The 13,445-nt window shown below is 42.9% G+C and overlaps 2 protein-coding genes across 2 annotated transcripts; both read left to right on the forward strand.

The window, feature by feature from the left end:
• The first annotated feature begins 852 nt into the window (after positions 1-852).
• On the forward strand, positions 853-2,965 carry adprm (ADP-ribose/CDP-alcohol diphosphatase, manganese-dependent). Its single transcript, XM_080542230.1, has 3 exons — positions 853-1,466; positions 1,574-1,696; positions 2,207-2,965. The coding sequence occupies exons 1-3, from the start codon at positions 890-892 to the stop codon at positions 2,494-2,496; spliced, it is 990 nt and encodes a 329-aa protein (XP_080398356.1). The 5' UTR covers positions 853-889; the 3' UTR covers positions 2,497-2,965.
• Positions 2,966-3,659: 694 nt separating this feature from the next.
• map2k4b (mitogen-activated protein kinase kinase 4b) lies at positions 3,660-11,714 on the forward strand. The gene is made up of 12 exons (XM_080541827.1): positions 3,660-3,862; positions 4,526-4,561; positions 6,868-6,970; positions 7,360-7,534; positions 7,960-8,079; positions 8,402-8,521; positions 8,671-8,722; positions 9,292-9,419; positions 9,624-9,701; positions 9,946-10,094; positions 10,725-10,770; positions 10,989-11,714. The coding sequence occupies exons 1-12, from the start codon at positions 3,736-3,738 to the stop codon at positions 11,100-11,102; spliced, it is 1,248 nt and encodes a 415-aa protein (XP_080397953.1). The 5' UTR covers positions 3,660-3,735; the 3' UTR covers positions 11,103-11,714.
• The last annotated feature ends 1,731 nt before the right edge of the window (positions 11,715-13,445 follow it).

A 13,445-nucleotide genomic window follows, 5' to 3' on the forward strand; every position in this document is an offset into this window, starting at 1 on the left:
GCAACAACCAGCAAGCAGTTGGCGGTAGTTTACAGAGGACCAATGCATGCATACCATACTTCGTGAGTTTAGAATTACAAGGTTCTATCTCCGTTTAGGGTAGTTCAGAGATATTGAGCGTCAACGTTTTTACATTCCATTATGTTTTGTGAGATGGAACCTTTATATTTTATTAATTACTAACAAAAAAAATGTCAACATTTTAAAAATAACACCACACAGGCATTAATAAACACCTAATGGATCAGATTATGTAGAAAACTAAATGTTGACAAAAATGGAGATAGAACCTTTTTAACATCACGACTTGTTAAACCTGTTCAGAACAGGGTGTTCTGTTGTCGTCAGATGACATAACCTGCCATTCAACAACCAGAATTCCTGCTTCTGCGCAGTCCCCGGCGCTGATATGATGTTCGTGAACAAATCCGATGACAGCGGTGGGACATGTACACACTCCCCGGCGCTCGGACAATTGTATGCATTTGCGGAACCTAGGATGGTAGGGGATGGTAGGGGACTCGTCAGCCAATGAGGGGGCTCTTCACGAGTGCTTCGCCAACCAATCAGGTAGCAGTATTGCCCTACCTTCCCCTACCATCCTAGGTTCCGCAAATTCGCTCCCCGGCGCTCGGACAATCGTATCAATTGAGACCGTGGAACAAAGTATCTAGCTGGATCTAGCAGGAGTGGGAAAACCACAGCCGAGTGACGGAGTGAATGACAGCTTGAGTGACGAGTGATTCTCACTGAAGGCTACTAAATTGCAAGCGGTCTGGCTGCGGCCCAAAATGTTAGTCGCTTAGCTGGCTACCTCGTCAGATCCTACGGTAGGAGTGTTGTCAACTTTCCCGAGTGGATTAATAGAGCGATTTTGAGAAATGCAACTATGACAACAACAGGGATGGACACCTGTGGACACCAGCCACTGTTTACGTTCGGGGTGATCGCTGACATTCAATACGCCGACATAGACGACGGCTTCAATTACAAACACACGAGGAAGCGATACTACAGGAGCAGCGTTGAACTCCTGCGCCGTGCCCAGGTGAGGTGGACCACCGGACCTGTCACTGTCAGACCCGCGTTCATCCTCCAGCTCGGGGACATCGTCGACGGCTACAACAAGAAGTATAATCAGTCAGATCGGGCCTTGGAAACGGTGATGAGAGAGTTCGACTCCAGTCCGGTGGAAGTGCATCACGTCTGGGGCAACCACGAGTTTTACAACTTCAGCAGAGACGCCCTCCTGCGATCCGTGCTCAACAGTTCAACCGGTGAGGGGCGACCTAAAACCGGCGACATCTACGCATACCACTTCAGTCCGACCCCCAGATTTCGATTTGTCGTTCTGGACGCTTACGACGTGAGCCTTCTGGGGAGAGAGGAGTCCAGTGTGCAATACCAGCAAGCCATGTTACTTTTAAAGGAGCACAATGATAATGAAGATCTCAACCACCCTCCAGGTAAATTCTTTCAACTTAGATTGTGTGCAATTATAGGCCTAAATGTTTCCCAATAACAGATTGGAATTGCCTTGTTTAATGTATTTGTGCATTATTATTTTTTATAGAACCTTTGGGTTTGGAGCAAAGGTTTGTGAAATTCAATGGAGGATTCAGTCAGGATCAGTTGGACTGGCTGGAGGGGGTTCTGTCCCTGGCAGATGAGAGACTGGAGAGGGTCACCGTTGTCAGTGAGTAAAAGTCCATGAAGGCAGGTGACTTAAACTGTCATACTGTCTTGTAAGGCCATTGTTAATCACATTGCTACGTTCCTACATTGTGGTGTAGAGGGGGAACACACTGTTGTGTAGATCTTAAGATCAGGGCTCTCAAGTCTCACGCATTGGGCGTGTGAACGGGTTGAAATGCGTGTGTCTCACGCCCAATGCGTGAGACTTGAGATCCCTGATGGGTTCAAGACAGTATTGCCTTTTTTATCTTTCTTTTCTTTGTTTCATTATCATCATCTTTAGGCTTATAGTAAGTAACATGTCTCAGTGCCCAGAGACAGATGTTTTCCTTGACCATACTGCTTTGGACAATCAGATTTAGTCTTAGATTTAAGTTAATCTTTAACAGAACATACCGTATCAGTATCAGTATCAGTATGATGTGCTGCACAATAGGCTACAGTGTAAGTGTTCACTAGACTTAATTCGTTTTCAAAATCACTGATGAGATGAGACTGTTTTGTTTTGCAGGCCATCTCCCTGTGCACCCTCGCTCCACGGACCCTATCTGCCTGGCCTGGAACTATGACGAGTTACTCTCCATACTGCAGTCCCACAAGAGCGTGGTCTGCTTCATGGCAGGACACGACCATGACGGGGGATACCACAAAGACGACTCTGGAGTGCACTACCTCACTTTGCAGGGAGTCATTGAGACCCCACCGGAGAGCGATGCCTTTGGCACAGTATTTGTTTACGAGGATAGGATGATTCTGATGGGGAATGGAAGGATGTCTGATAGAACACTATTGTTTCCATAAGTATGTCATACAGGGACAAGGAGAGGGACGGACTGAACCAAATGTCCTCATGCCCACAGAAATTATTTGACTTTTTTATTTTTATTAGATTTTTTAAAATACTGTCACTCACCTCATTCAAATCAAACCATACTGCTACACAACATTAATACTGTAGCAACAGATTGTTTATCTGGGTAAGTAGACACAAGCAAATGTATTGCCAAGAACATCTGCAGTCTGATATGGTGCCAAAATAGTACTAGACATAAGGATGCCTTCATAAAATGCAAACCACCACCACTACACACATTTAACTGATCTACTCTTTCAAGGGAGTATGCTTCAATACACACAAGTTACATAGCTACCCTGTTAAAGTGTGTTAATACCTTGAACGAAGAACATATAGGCCTGCTACAAACCAAATGTTCAATGAATGATCAAATCAGTCCAATATGCTGATATTAAAACATGATATATAGTGAAACTGTACCTTGTAGGCCTGTACTGTACATCTCCAATGAATGCTGTGGGACTACAATGAAAATCAGGGAGAAAACAATGCATTGCACTGTAATGGGTAAATGTGAACTTCAATAAATGTGACTTGGTTTGAAAGATGTCGCTGCCTGGTCTCACTGTCTCCAAACTGTTCAAGAGAGATATACAGTATGTCTCACCTTATGCCTTTAAAAGAATCCCTCCACAACCCTCTTTATCCATGACGGCCATAAGAACAAGGGGAAGGGATGTTTACTATTTGACTTTTATTTGTCTCTCTCTGTATTACTGATATGATGGGGAAAATGTCTAGCCTAATTATTGTCTATGTTGAACATTTTTGTTTAAAAAAAACAAAAAACATTTAAATGTATGTAATTAAGAGAGGGGTTATTTGATTTTCATGTTTAGAAAAGAAAACATTTTATTTATTTATTTTAAACAAGGGGAAGGGATGTATACACACATTTATAAAAGTGACATTGTAGAGATGGGGGTTCTGATGTCAAGTGTATGCAGACAGTGCACTGGTAGCCCAACCCTATGGAAAAACCCACACCCAATTCCTGCGTAACAGTGTAGCGCTGAATCTTCCGTGAGCGTCCCTAGACGTGGCCGTGTGGTGGCCGTGTGGTGTAACTGCGTGTGTCGGGGCTGGCGCAGTGTCCCGTGTGGAGAGAGAGAGGGCGAAGTTTGGCTCTATCTCTATCTCTCTGCATTGCAGCCTGGGCGCTGCTGCTGGAATCCAACACAACAATGGCGACTCCCAGTCCCAGCAGCAACTCCACAACCTCCAGCCACAACAGCAGCATCACCGCGGGGTCCACGTCGCACCAACACCACCCACAGACGCCACACCTGACCGCCGTCAGCAGCATGCAAGGTCAGAAAACAAATGGCTTTAATGTCGATTTTTTTCGCTCGAACAAGACAAGAGGCGTTTAGCTCTTTGAAAGAAAAAAAAAGAGAGAAATCTTTACTCTGCCTGACTAGCTAGCTAGCTAGCGATGGTGCAGTGTATTGAACTTATGCATCGCTACTAGGCCTGTTAGGGTTTCAGTTAGAACGATTTTCTGCGCTGTGTTTTTTGGTGTGTAAATTGTTAATCGCTGTAACGAGCACGAGCGTCCTAGAATTGTTACATTGTAACGACGTGGGGCTGTCATTGAATTTCGATCGATCAGTGTTAGCCCAAGTTAGCTTTCTGCTTTCACTACTACGGCCTACCCAGGCTGAGAACTGATGTTTTCCCTTTTCACTTGTAGGCTAAGCCTCTATAGCTAACAGCATTATTATCACGTTTTAACATTTTTAAGTGATCCGAATTCGATGTCGATTTCAGTTTTTGAAGCATAATTTGCTAATATGATTTTTTTTTTTTTGCGTTGACAATGGCAGCTTTTATTGATTGACAGGGTGTCGGGCTGGCAGCCGTAGTGATGTGTGTTGCAATGATGAATGTGTCCATGGTGTTTCCTTATGGCATCCATTAGATGGGAGATGGAGATAAAATCATTTTTAAAATGTTTTATTTCAACCTTTACAGAGACCAACACGTGCTGGAGATGTCAAAATGAAACAGGTACTTTTTACTCATTTTTATAGGATTTAGTGTGTTATGTTGTGTTGTTGATAGTACAACTTTGAGACGCCACAATGTAAACAATCTCATCAGTGTTTGTGTAAATTGTCTCCCTTTCTCTATTGTGTTTGATTTCCTCAATTATTTCCTCATTCTGTACTCCCATGTGTTTTCATTAATTTGTATGGGTTCCAACTTCCATCTCATTCGATTTTTAGAATGTTCATTATGCCATTGCCCCCAACTTGTTCCATCAATCCATTGTACACTACAATCAACTGCAGGCCTAATTAATAGTGAAGGAAAGTCAATCAACCAAGCTCAAAAATAAGTGTAAGTCGTATGCTATGCTTTCACTGTTGGGTAGGATGATAACATTAAATCACAAAACCTGCTTCTTGTGCTTGAGAGCTTCAGTTAGGCACCCTAGTTAGTTGTCACCCAGCCAGATAAGATAATGAAATTAATGTGATGTATCTGCGGTTCCTTGAACATTATTCCTCCAGAAATGGCATTGTTGCTGAGTGGCAAATCTTGCTAAAGATGGCTGGTTGTCATTCATTTGGATAACTAGATTAGTACAATGTTGAACTGCCTGGAAAAGCGCTCTCACATTTACAGTAGAAAATCCCCAAAGTAAAATAGTACAAATGTAAAATGTTTAGTAAAGTGTAGTAAAAATGTGTTTTCTTTACCTCAGGGTTTCAGATAAGCCTGTCTGGAGTGCCCCAAAGTAAGCATTAGTACTAATTAGTACTCTCTCAAAGCACACCGACCCTTTCTCTCTGGGTGCGTCCCATTAGTCTAAAGTGTCTTCCTCTCCTGGTCTCCTTCTCTCCGTCTGTACTGACCTACAGAGCTGGGCAGGGGAAAGCAACTATCCTGGTGGGCATCTGCCATCTGCCCATCTGCCATATTGCTTTCAGATCAGAAAAGAGGAGAGGGGAGGATGCCCCTTTAGAATATTTGGACGCAGCCTGTGTGGTGCTCTGGTAGTGGGGGAGTCTGTCCACTGTTCACTGCTCTTGACTAATACAAGGTGGAGTCGAGGTTGAGGGTTGCACCTGAGCTTTAAAGGTTATCAGGACTACTGCACCCCTGATTTGGGCCTATAGGCTATGTCAAAGATGACTCAACACTTTCATATCACTATGTACAGGTCTTAGTATTTTTACTTTTTGTTTTGTTTAAGTTATCAAAACAAGGTAATTAAGCAACTCTCAAACAGCTCTCTCTCTATATACATTTAAGTAAAAATGAAATAGAATATGTCATATCTGGTTGAGTGAGGGTGTTGGGTCTCTTTGGCATCTTGAGGAAAATGTTCCTCAAGTCTATAACTGAACTTCACTTAAAATGTAAACAATGGAAATGTCTCTTACAGTACAGGGAATCCCAATGTCGGTCATCAGTATGCAGGTTTGCACTGTAAACAATTAGTTGACGTCCTGTTGACTTTGCCTTATAAAGCGATAAAGCTTATTGAGTAATGCCATTGGGAATGAACTGCCTGCACCTGTTCGACACTGGGAACCCCTGTCACTCTGGACACCTTGCCTGTGTTTAAAATGCATTTTGTGCTTCCTTTGAATTCCATGCTTGAGATTTAAGCCGTTGGTGGTCACCTCGGTCGATATGAGGCTAAATCAAGAGTATGAACATTGATACATTTTTTTTCTCTTAGCATGGGCCAGTGACACAGATGATGCTATGATAATATTCTCCACTCTCTGATACATGAATGATAATGTGTTGATTACCAGTCTAGGCTGGTGGTGGTAGAAATCGGGGGACAGGCTCACTGTAATGTATGGAATGTGTGTTTGATACTATTCTTCATTCCGATCTATGCATTACACTAAGCCTGTGTCCTCAGATGTCTACCTCCACCAGCCTCCACTGATTGATGTATACTGTATTGGTACTATACTCTGCACACTTGTCCTCTCTGCTCCTGGTTAGCATGACCGTAGGAGGGTTTCTGTACTGGTTCAGTGAAAGGGTTTTAATGGACTTGACTTTGGGTGTATCAAAAGGCCACAGGATAACTACGTTTTGTCTTGGTTTAAAGAAAAAAAACAACAGTAGCCACATGGCCTGTTTCATGAGATTCTGAAATATGCTCATTTCAACCCGCCGTTGTCTGTTACATCCCCTCATACAGTATATGCTTCATCTCCTCCTCCTCCTCCTCCTCTTCGTCATCATTGATTTGTTTGTCCCCCTCAAAGCCTAGAATTGTTCTCTCTATCTAACACCTATGCGTTGGATGGATATGCGTGTTCTTCTCCTCTGTCCCTTGCCAGGTAAACGTAAAGCTCTGAAGCTGAACTTCGCCAACCCTCCAGTGAAACCAGCCACCAGGCTCCCCCTCCACCCGCCGGCTCCCTCTTTCCAGAACCCACACATGTAAGTCGACAGCGTGAGCAGCAAGGCTTACTCTATCATCCTCCCGTAGTGCTGCTTTGTGGCTGGTCCTTATGACTCTGGGGATTAGGATAAGTGGATGTGTAGAGTTGCAAATCGTGTTCCAGAGGGGGCGGCGATGTTGTTATCAACTTTGCTGTGCCATTGAGGAAATGATAAGAATGTGTTATTGCAAAGGATTGAGGGCATATCCTACATGTCTCTAAATCGTAGAGGTTTAGGGATTGTTAATACATTATTTAGCATTTCCTCACTGATGTTTAATTTATGCTCCTGAAAAACGGTCCTCCTCCGCCTCCTCCCTCTCTCACCCCCTCCTCTCTCTCTCTCTCTCTCATCCTCCCTCCCCCTCCTCCTCTTCCCCCTCCCAGAGAGCGCATGCGGACACACAGTATCGAGTCGTCGGGGAAGCTGAAAATCTCCCCCGAGCAGCATTGCGACTTCACAGCCGAGGACTTGAGGGACCTGGGGGAGATCGGCCGCGGGGCCTACGGCTCCGTCAACAAGATGGTGCACAAACCTAGCGGCCAGATCATGGCTGTCAAGGTGACCAGCTGTCCTTTTCATCTAGTCTTGAGTGCCAGTCTGAGAGTGTACTCGGCTCGGCTCGGCTTCTCAGTCTGGGCACCATCACTTGACCTGTAGTGTGCCGGCCAATCGTCTTCCTCAGATTCTTCTTTTACAACAGAAAGTGGAAATCCAATCAGTAAAAAAGCTCTGCATGAAAGAAAGGCCCTCCTTAACAACCCAGTGTCAATCGATTTCTGTGAATTGGTTTCCAAACTGAAAAGGCATTACAAACTGAAGAGGAATTCGTAGACTGGCTCACAGATTTATTTTAATAACCTGAAATGATGTGTGGATATACATGTATTACCAAAGTAATGATTTTGGAGTTAAATCTCTTGTTGTTGTTGTTGTTGTTGTTGTTGTTGTTGTTGTTGTTGTTGATGATGTTGTTTGTCCCTCAGCGGATCCGCTCCACAGTGGACGAGAAGGAGCAGAAGCAGCTGCTGATGGATCTAGACGTGGTCATGAGGAGTTATGACTGTCTCTACATCGTCCAGTTCTACGGCGCTCTCTTCAGAGAGGTCAGTGACACACTCTCTTTCCTCCTAAGCAGGGGAGGCTGGTGGAGGTAGAAGTCAGAGGACAGGCTCACTGCAATGCATGGAATGAGGAGCGGCATCGAGCACACCATACCATTCCTCATTCCATTCCATACAATACAACCAGCCCTGATTTACGACTCCACCAAGCTCCCCTGTTCCTAAACTGGATTGATCATGTTAGGGATAGTAGTAAGTAAGTAAGTAGCCTTGAACACACATCTCCTGGTTGTGTAGTGTGAGGCAGGCATATTTATGTTGCATACTTGAAATGTACTGTATACTAACACACTCCCTCTTTCAGGGCGACTGTTGGATTTGTATGGAACTTATGTCTACCTCATTCGACAAATTCTACAAATATGTATATTGTGTATTAGATGACGTCATTCCAGAGGAAATATTAGGCAAAATAACATTAGCAGTAAGTATTTTATTGATATATATTTATTTTATTTATATAAAATGTATTTTACAAATGTCCATAGTCATATACAATTTTAATGACTACAGCTGCTGTTGGTGGGTAGAATTTAATTAATGTTTTTTTATTGTTATTCTTTTTTTTTATAGACCGTTAAAGCACTGAACCACTTAAAAGAATACTTGAAAATAATTCACAGAGGTAAGCAATGGTTGTCTGATACAAGAGACTTGCATGAGTACAGTAACATTTAGTACAATAGAGCAATGCCTTTAGTACAGCGGCAACTTTCATATCAAGACCGTAATGGACTGAGAAAGATTAGTAATACATTTAATATCAATCTTAAAGGGGCAAATTGGGATTGGTACATCCATTTTTGGATTTAAAAATTAATAATATATAGCCATTGATTATTGATGAAAGATGAATGCATCAAGCTGGCTTACTATATGTAAACATACATTTTAAAAATATTTTAAAATGTAAAGAAACATTCTATAAAAACATTGTTAAAACAGTCATATTGATCTCATGGATTGTCAGTCCTTGCATCCATAGCTCAGTTGAAGTATTTGAGAATGGTTACATTTCTCCAGCCCCATCCGTCAGCCGTTTACCCTAAGCGGTCAGGGTGACCACTTTGTGGTTGTGTGAATCCCAGTTAGATTGCCCCTTTAAGGTAATTCCAGTTATTCCATGAATGTATGCCCTACTGCCCTACTATCATAGAGCAAATTTGACTTGACACTGTATTGTCTTTTATCCAGACATCAAACCTTCCAACATTCTCATGGACCGAAACGGAAACATCAAGCTGTGTGACTTCGGCATCAGCGGACAGCTGGTGGACTCCATAGCCAAGACCAGAGACGCAGGCTGCAGGCCCTACATGGCGGTAAGGTCAAGACAGGAGTTCCGTCCTTGACTTGCACATACTGTATATTATGGCTTTGCATTGATGTAAATTAGAGATTATTCTGAAGCTCTTGAGTTATGTTCACAGAAGTTATGTAGAATTATGTGTAGGGATCAAAATTGTAACAGAAAAGCTCATTATTGATGCCAGGGCTATTTTCTTTAATCACTGATGAATTTCCAGCCGGAGAGGATAGACCCCAGTGCTTCCAGGCAAGGCTACGACGTCCGATCTGACGTCTGGAGTTTGGGGATCACCCTGGTAAGACATTCATTTTTATTTATTTTAAAAAAATGTTTTGTCATTTAGCGGATGCTCTTTTCCAGATTTGATCATGACTGAAATATTGTCACTAATAGAATGTTATAGGCTGTGAAATGTTTAATATGAAGGCGTGTATCATGTCTATGAGCCCAGCAGGTTTAGTGGACAGGCAGGTTGATGGTCTGTCTATAATAAGTGGCTGTGACTCTGTTTCCCGACCATGTCTGACCTGTCTCCACAGTATGAGCTGGCCACGGGGAGGTTTCCATACCCAAAGTGGAATAGTGTTTTCGATCAGCTGACACAAGTGGTGAAGGGGGAGCCCCCCCAGCTCAGCAACTCCGAGGACAGGCAGTTCTCCCCCAGATTCACCAACTTTGTCAACTTATGGTGAGTGTCCAGCCGAGGAGGCTGGTGGAGGTGGAAATCAGAGGACAGGCTCATTGTACTGAATGGAATGAGGAATAGTATCAAACACACATGTTTGATAACATTCCTCATTCCATTGCATGTATTTGATTCCATTCCCAGCATTACAATGAGCCCGTTTTTCAGATATCTCCCTCTACCAGCCTCCCCTCCCCTGCCATCCATATCTGTTTCAATGGAACAAGTATGGTTTGGTGCAATGCTATTGTGTAATACTATAAAACAACGACTACCGGTAACTCTATCCAGAACTCAAAATGCCATATCTATGCCCCAAAGGAAGAAGAATGTGTATTTGTACATAGGTATTCCATATAAAACCGCCATTTTGCATTATGAATGGCTGACTGTGTTGTTTTTGCCACCTGTAGTGGCATGTAGTCTTCTACTTACTTTTTTTTTTTTTTTATTACTAGAGGAAGCTTGCGAAATAAGCGAATCATTGTACAGTTTACTACCTGTATCCTGTGTGCATATAACTTATTAAATGAAAACGCCTTTGTTTCTGCTGCACTCTGCTGGTGGAACGATCAACACAAATGGGACAAGTGGTGTTTTGCTAATTGTCTCTCTTCTTATGTTCTCTTCCAGCCTTACAAAGGATGAGTCAAAAAGGCCAAAGTACAAGGAGCTGCTGGTAGGTTCATGTGCCTATAAATCAAATGTGTATAACGTTTGTAGCATGAAAACATGAAGAAAGAGAAGCATGTGGGCTACATGATGTCCCCTGACTAGACCTGGAGATGGAACATGGACGAAGGCCTATAGGCCTATATATGCTGTAGGAATGGGACATGGAAGATTTATATGAACTGAGCTAATAATCCCTTAACTTATTGTTACCCTTTTTTCCAGAAACACCCGTTCATTCTGATGTACGAAGACCGGTTTGTGGACACGGCCAGCTACGTGATTCGGATCCTGGATCAAATCCCTGCCTCTCCCATCTCCCCCATGTATGTGGACTGATGGAGGGGGACACTTGACACCGCGACACAAAACGGGGGATACTTAACACCGCAGCACATGATGCATGACATCTTAGCCCTCAGATGCACAGAGTTACTTAGTATCACCTGTTTGTTGATATGTTCCAAAGAATGGGAACAATTCCAAATCGCCCTGTGCAATATCATTATACACACCAGGGGAGGCTGGTGGAGGTAGAAAGCGGAGGACGGGATTATTGTAATGCATGGAATGGAATGAGAAATGGTATCAAACGCATGTGCAGTGCCCTCCACAATTATTGGCACTCCTGGTAAGGACGAGTAAAAAGAGTTAAAGAAAATTCACTTTTTGGTGAATTAGCTTAATGTCACACTTAAAAAAATTAGAAACATCCAACCTGTAATTCCTCATGCTGTTGCATGTATTACAAAGGGTTTGTCCTCCGTTTTCTACCTCCACCAGCCTCCACTGATACACCCCTCATGCTCCCCACCACCCTGTTTAATGTCGAGAAAAAAAACATTTAGATTATCATTCATCTTCAGACAGCAAAACTTGAAGACATCAAATTGGCTTAGTACGTAAATGCAATGTTCATCTTTTTTTTATGTGGTAGTAAAAGGAATAGAGTACATATATACAGTATATACTTGAAATCGATGTAAACACATACAGAACTTACCAAATAAAATGTTGTTGAAAAGTGACTCATGACGTTATGAACGAAATAGTCATCCATTTCGATTGTACATTGTGGTCTATGTATGCATTTGTGTTCACCTCTACCGTATGTTGTTGAGATATGTACAGATGTCTGCAGACCGATTTGTCGAAACATCACCTTTTATCACAGTATGCCATGACACCATGGGTGTGTTCGTAAATACGCTCTGAGAGCGCCGGAGTGCACCCGGGGTGCTCTCTGAACGTTAACTGATAAACTGATTTCAGTTGAAACCAGAGCACTCTGAGCGCTCAGAGCAGATTTCCAGGGCGTATTTACGAACGCACCCCTTCTCTCATTGTAAACAAATGGGTATGCAAAAGTGTTCTCTGTAAACATTGACAGTGTAGCGTGGCTTTGTTTTCTCAATATGCAATTCACGACAGTTTTGTCTTTACGCATAATTCACTTCAGAAAAAAAAAGCCAAATGTTGTTCGTCACTGCAAAATGAAATTTGCTTCAATGGTGTAAAACCTACAGTAGGATGATAAGACCCATGTCCACAATTGTAAATGTGTATGTATATGTACATCTTCAAACAGGTCTGCCATTACTAGCAGAATCTGTTTGGAAGTTAAGGTGCATTTGTGCGAAGAGAACAGACTGAGCAACACCTAGTCAAGTAGTCTAACTCTGTGGTTCTGAATCTGGGACAACCTGAGGTGGATTTCACAGCAAGCAACATTGTCAGGTCAACATGGCTGCTAGATCTATAATTCACCGCTAGGTCCAGAATCACTTTGACTGCTTGACAAAGCAGCTCTCTTTCAATTGTTAGAAACTAAATTCCTGGCATCCTCCACTGCTCCAAAAAACATTAGAGGGAAAATATGTATGGGGAAGAACCCAGATCTTCTACTCCAATGCAGTTTGAGTAGGAAGCGAGGAGAGGATGTGAGGGATCGAGTTTCTAATCATTGAGAAAGGGCCTCTGTGTTTCTCTTTGAAAATGAGCCCTAGCTCCCACCTTTGCCTCAGCAGTCACATATAGCACTGTACAGTTCAACTGCTCACCCTTTTCTGATCACAAACACTGAATTCCCCAACACGAATCCTAGCCACAACCCTCTAATATACACTCCTGTAGATCTGAGAATATTCGATTTGTGTTTGAAATATGCCAGAATCCCCACCAAGCTAATTGAAAGCGCTATTACCACTTTGCTTAGTATACCTATCAAATTCTCTCAGATCCATAGGAGTCTAGGGCATGGGAGGCTGGTGGAGGTAGAAATCAGAGGATGGGCTCGCTGTAATGCATGGAGTAGAATGACAAATGGTACACGTATTGATACCATTCCTCATTCGATTCCATGGATTACAATTAGCCCGTCGTCTGATTTCTACCTCCACCAGCCTCCACTGGTCTAGGGGTGTAGTGTCTAGGGATCGATTGTGGAATTAAGATTTAGATCAATAATGCACTTGTCATGTTCTTCAGTGACTCAGCATGATACCAGAGGTTACACTGATGGAGTGTTCCGTTCCCCTCTCCAAAACCCACAGCACATTTGGTGCTCCTCAATAGCCCTTCTCTCCTTGCTTTGTCTGCACTAATGTGAAAGACCTGTAATGGTGAAAGCAGATACATCGGCTTCCACCATATTGCTTTCACCTATTCCCATGTTTTCAGATC

This window comes from Nansenia antarctica (assembly GCF_963989245.1).
Source record: "Nansenia antarctica genome assembly, chromosome: 11".
NCBI lineage: Eukaryota > Metazoa > Chordata > Actinopteri > Argentiniformes > Microstomatidae > Nansenia > Nansenia antarctica.

What these genes read in the sequence shown, in the direction of transcription:
- adprm (XM_080542230.1), top strand. Translation starts at nt 890, where the DNA reads ATGACAACAACAGGGATGGACACCTGTGGACACCAGCCACTGTTTACG. An exon ending in AGATCTCAACCACCCTCCAG is followed by an intron (nt 1,467 to 1,573) that starts GTAAATTCTTTC and finishes TATTTTTTATAG; the next exon opens with AACCTTTGGGTTTGGAGCAA. An exon ending in GGAGAGGGTCACCGTTGTCA is followed by an intron (nt 1,697 to 2,206) that starts GTGAGTAAAAGT and finishes TTTGTTTTGCAG; the next exon opens with GCCATCTCCCTGTGCACCCT.
- map2k4b (XM_080541827.1), top strand. Translation starts at nt 3,736, where the DNA reads ATGGCGACTCCCAGTCCCAGCAGCAACTCCACAACCTCCAGCCACAAC. An exon ending in TCTTTCCAGAACCCACACAT is followed by an intron (nt 6,971 to 7,359) that starts GTAAGTCGACAG and finishes TCCCCCTCCCAG; the next exon opens with AGAGCGCATGCGGACACACA. An exon ending in GGAGTTTGGGGATCACCCTG is followed by an intron (nt 9,702 to 9,945) that starts GTAAGACATTCA and finishes CTGTCTCCACAG; the next exon opens with TATGAGCTGGCCACGGGGAG.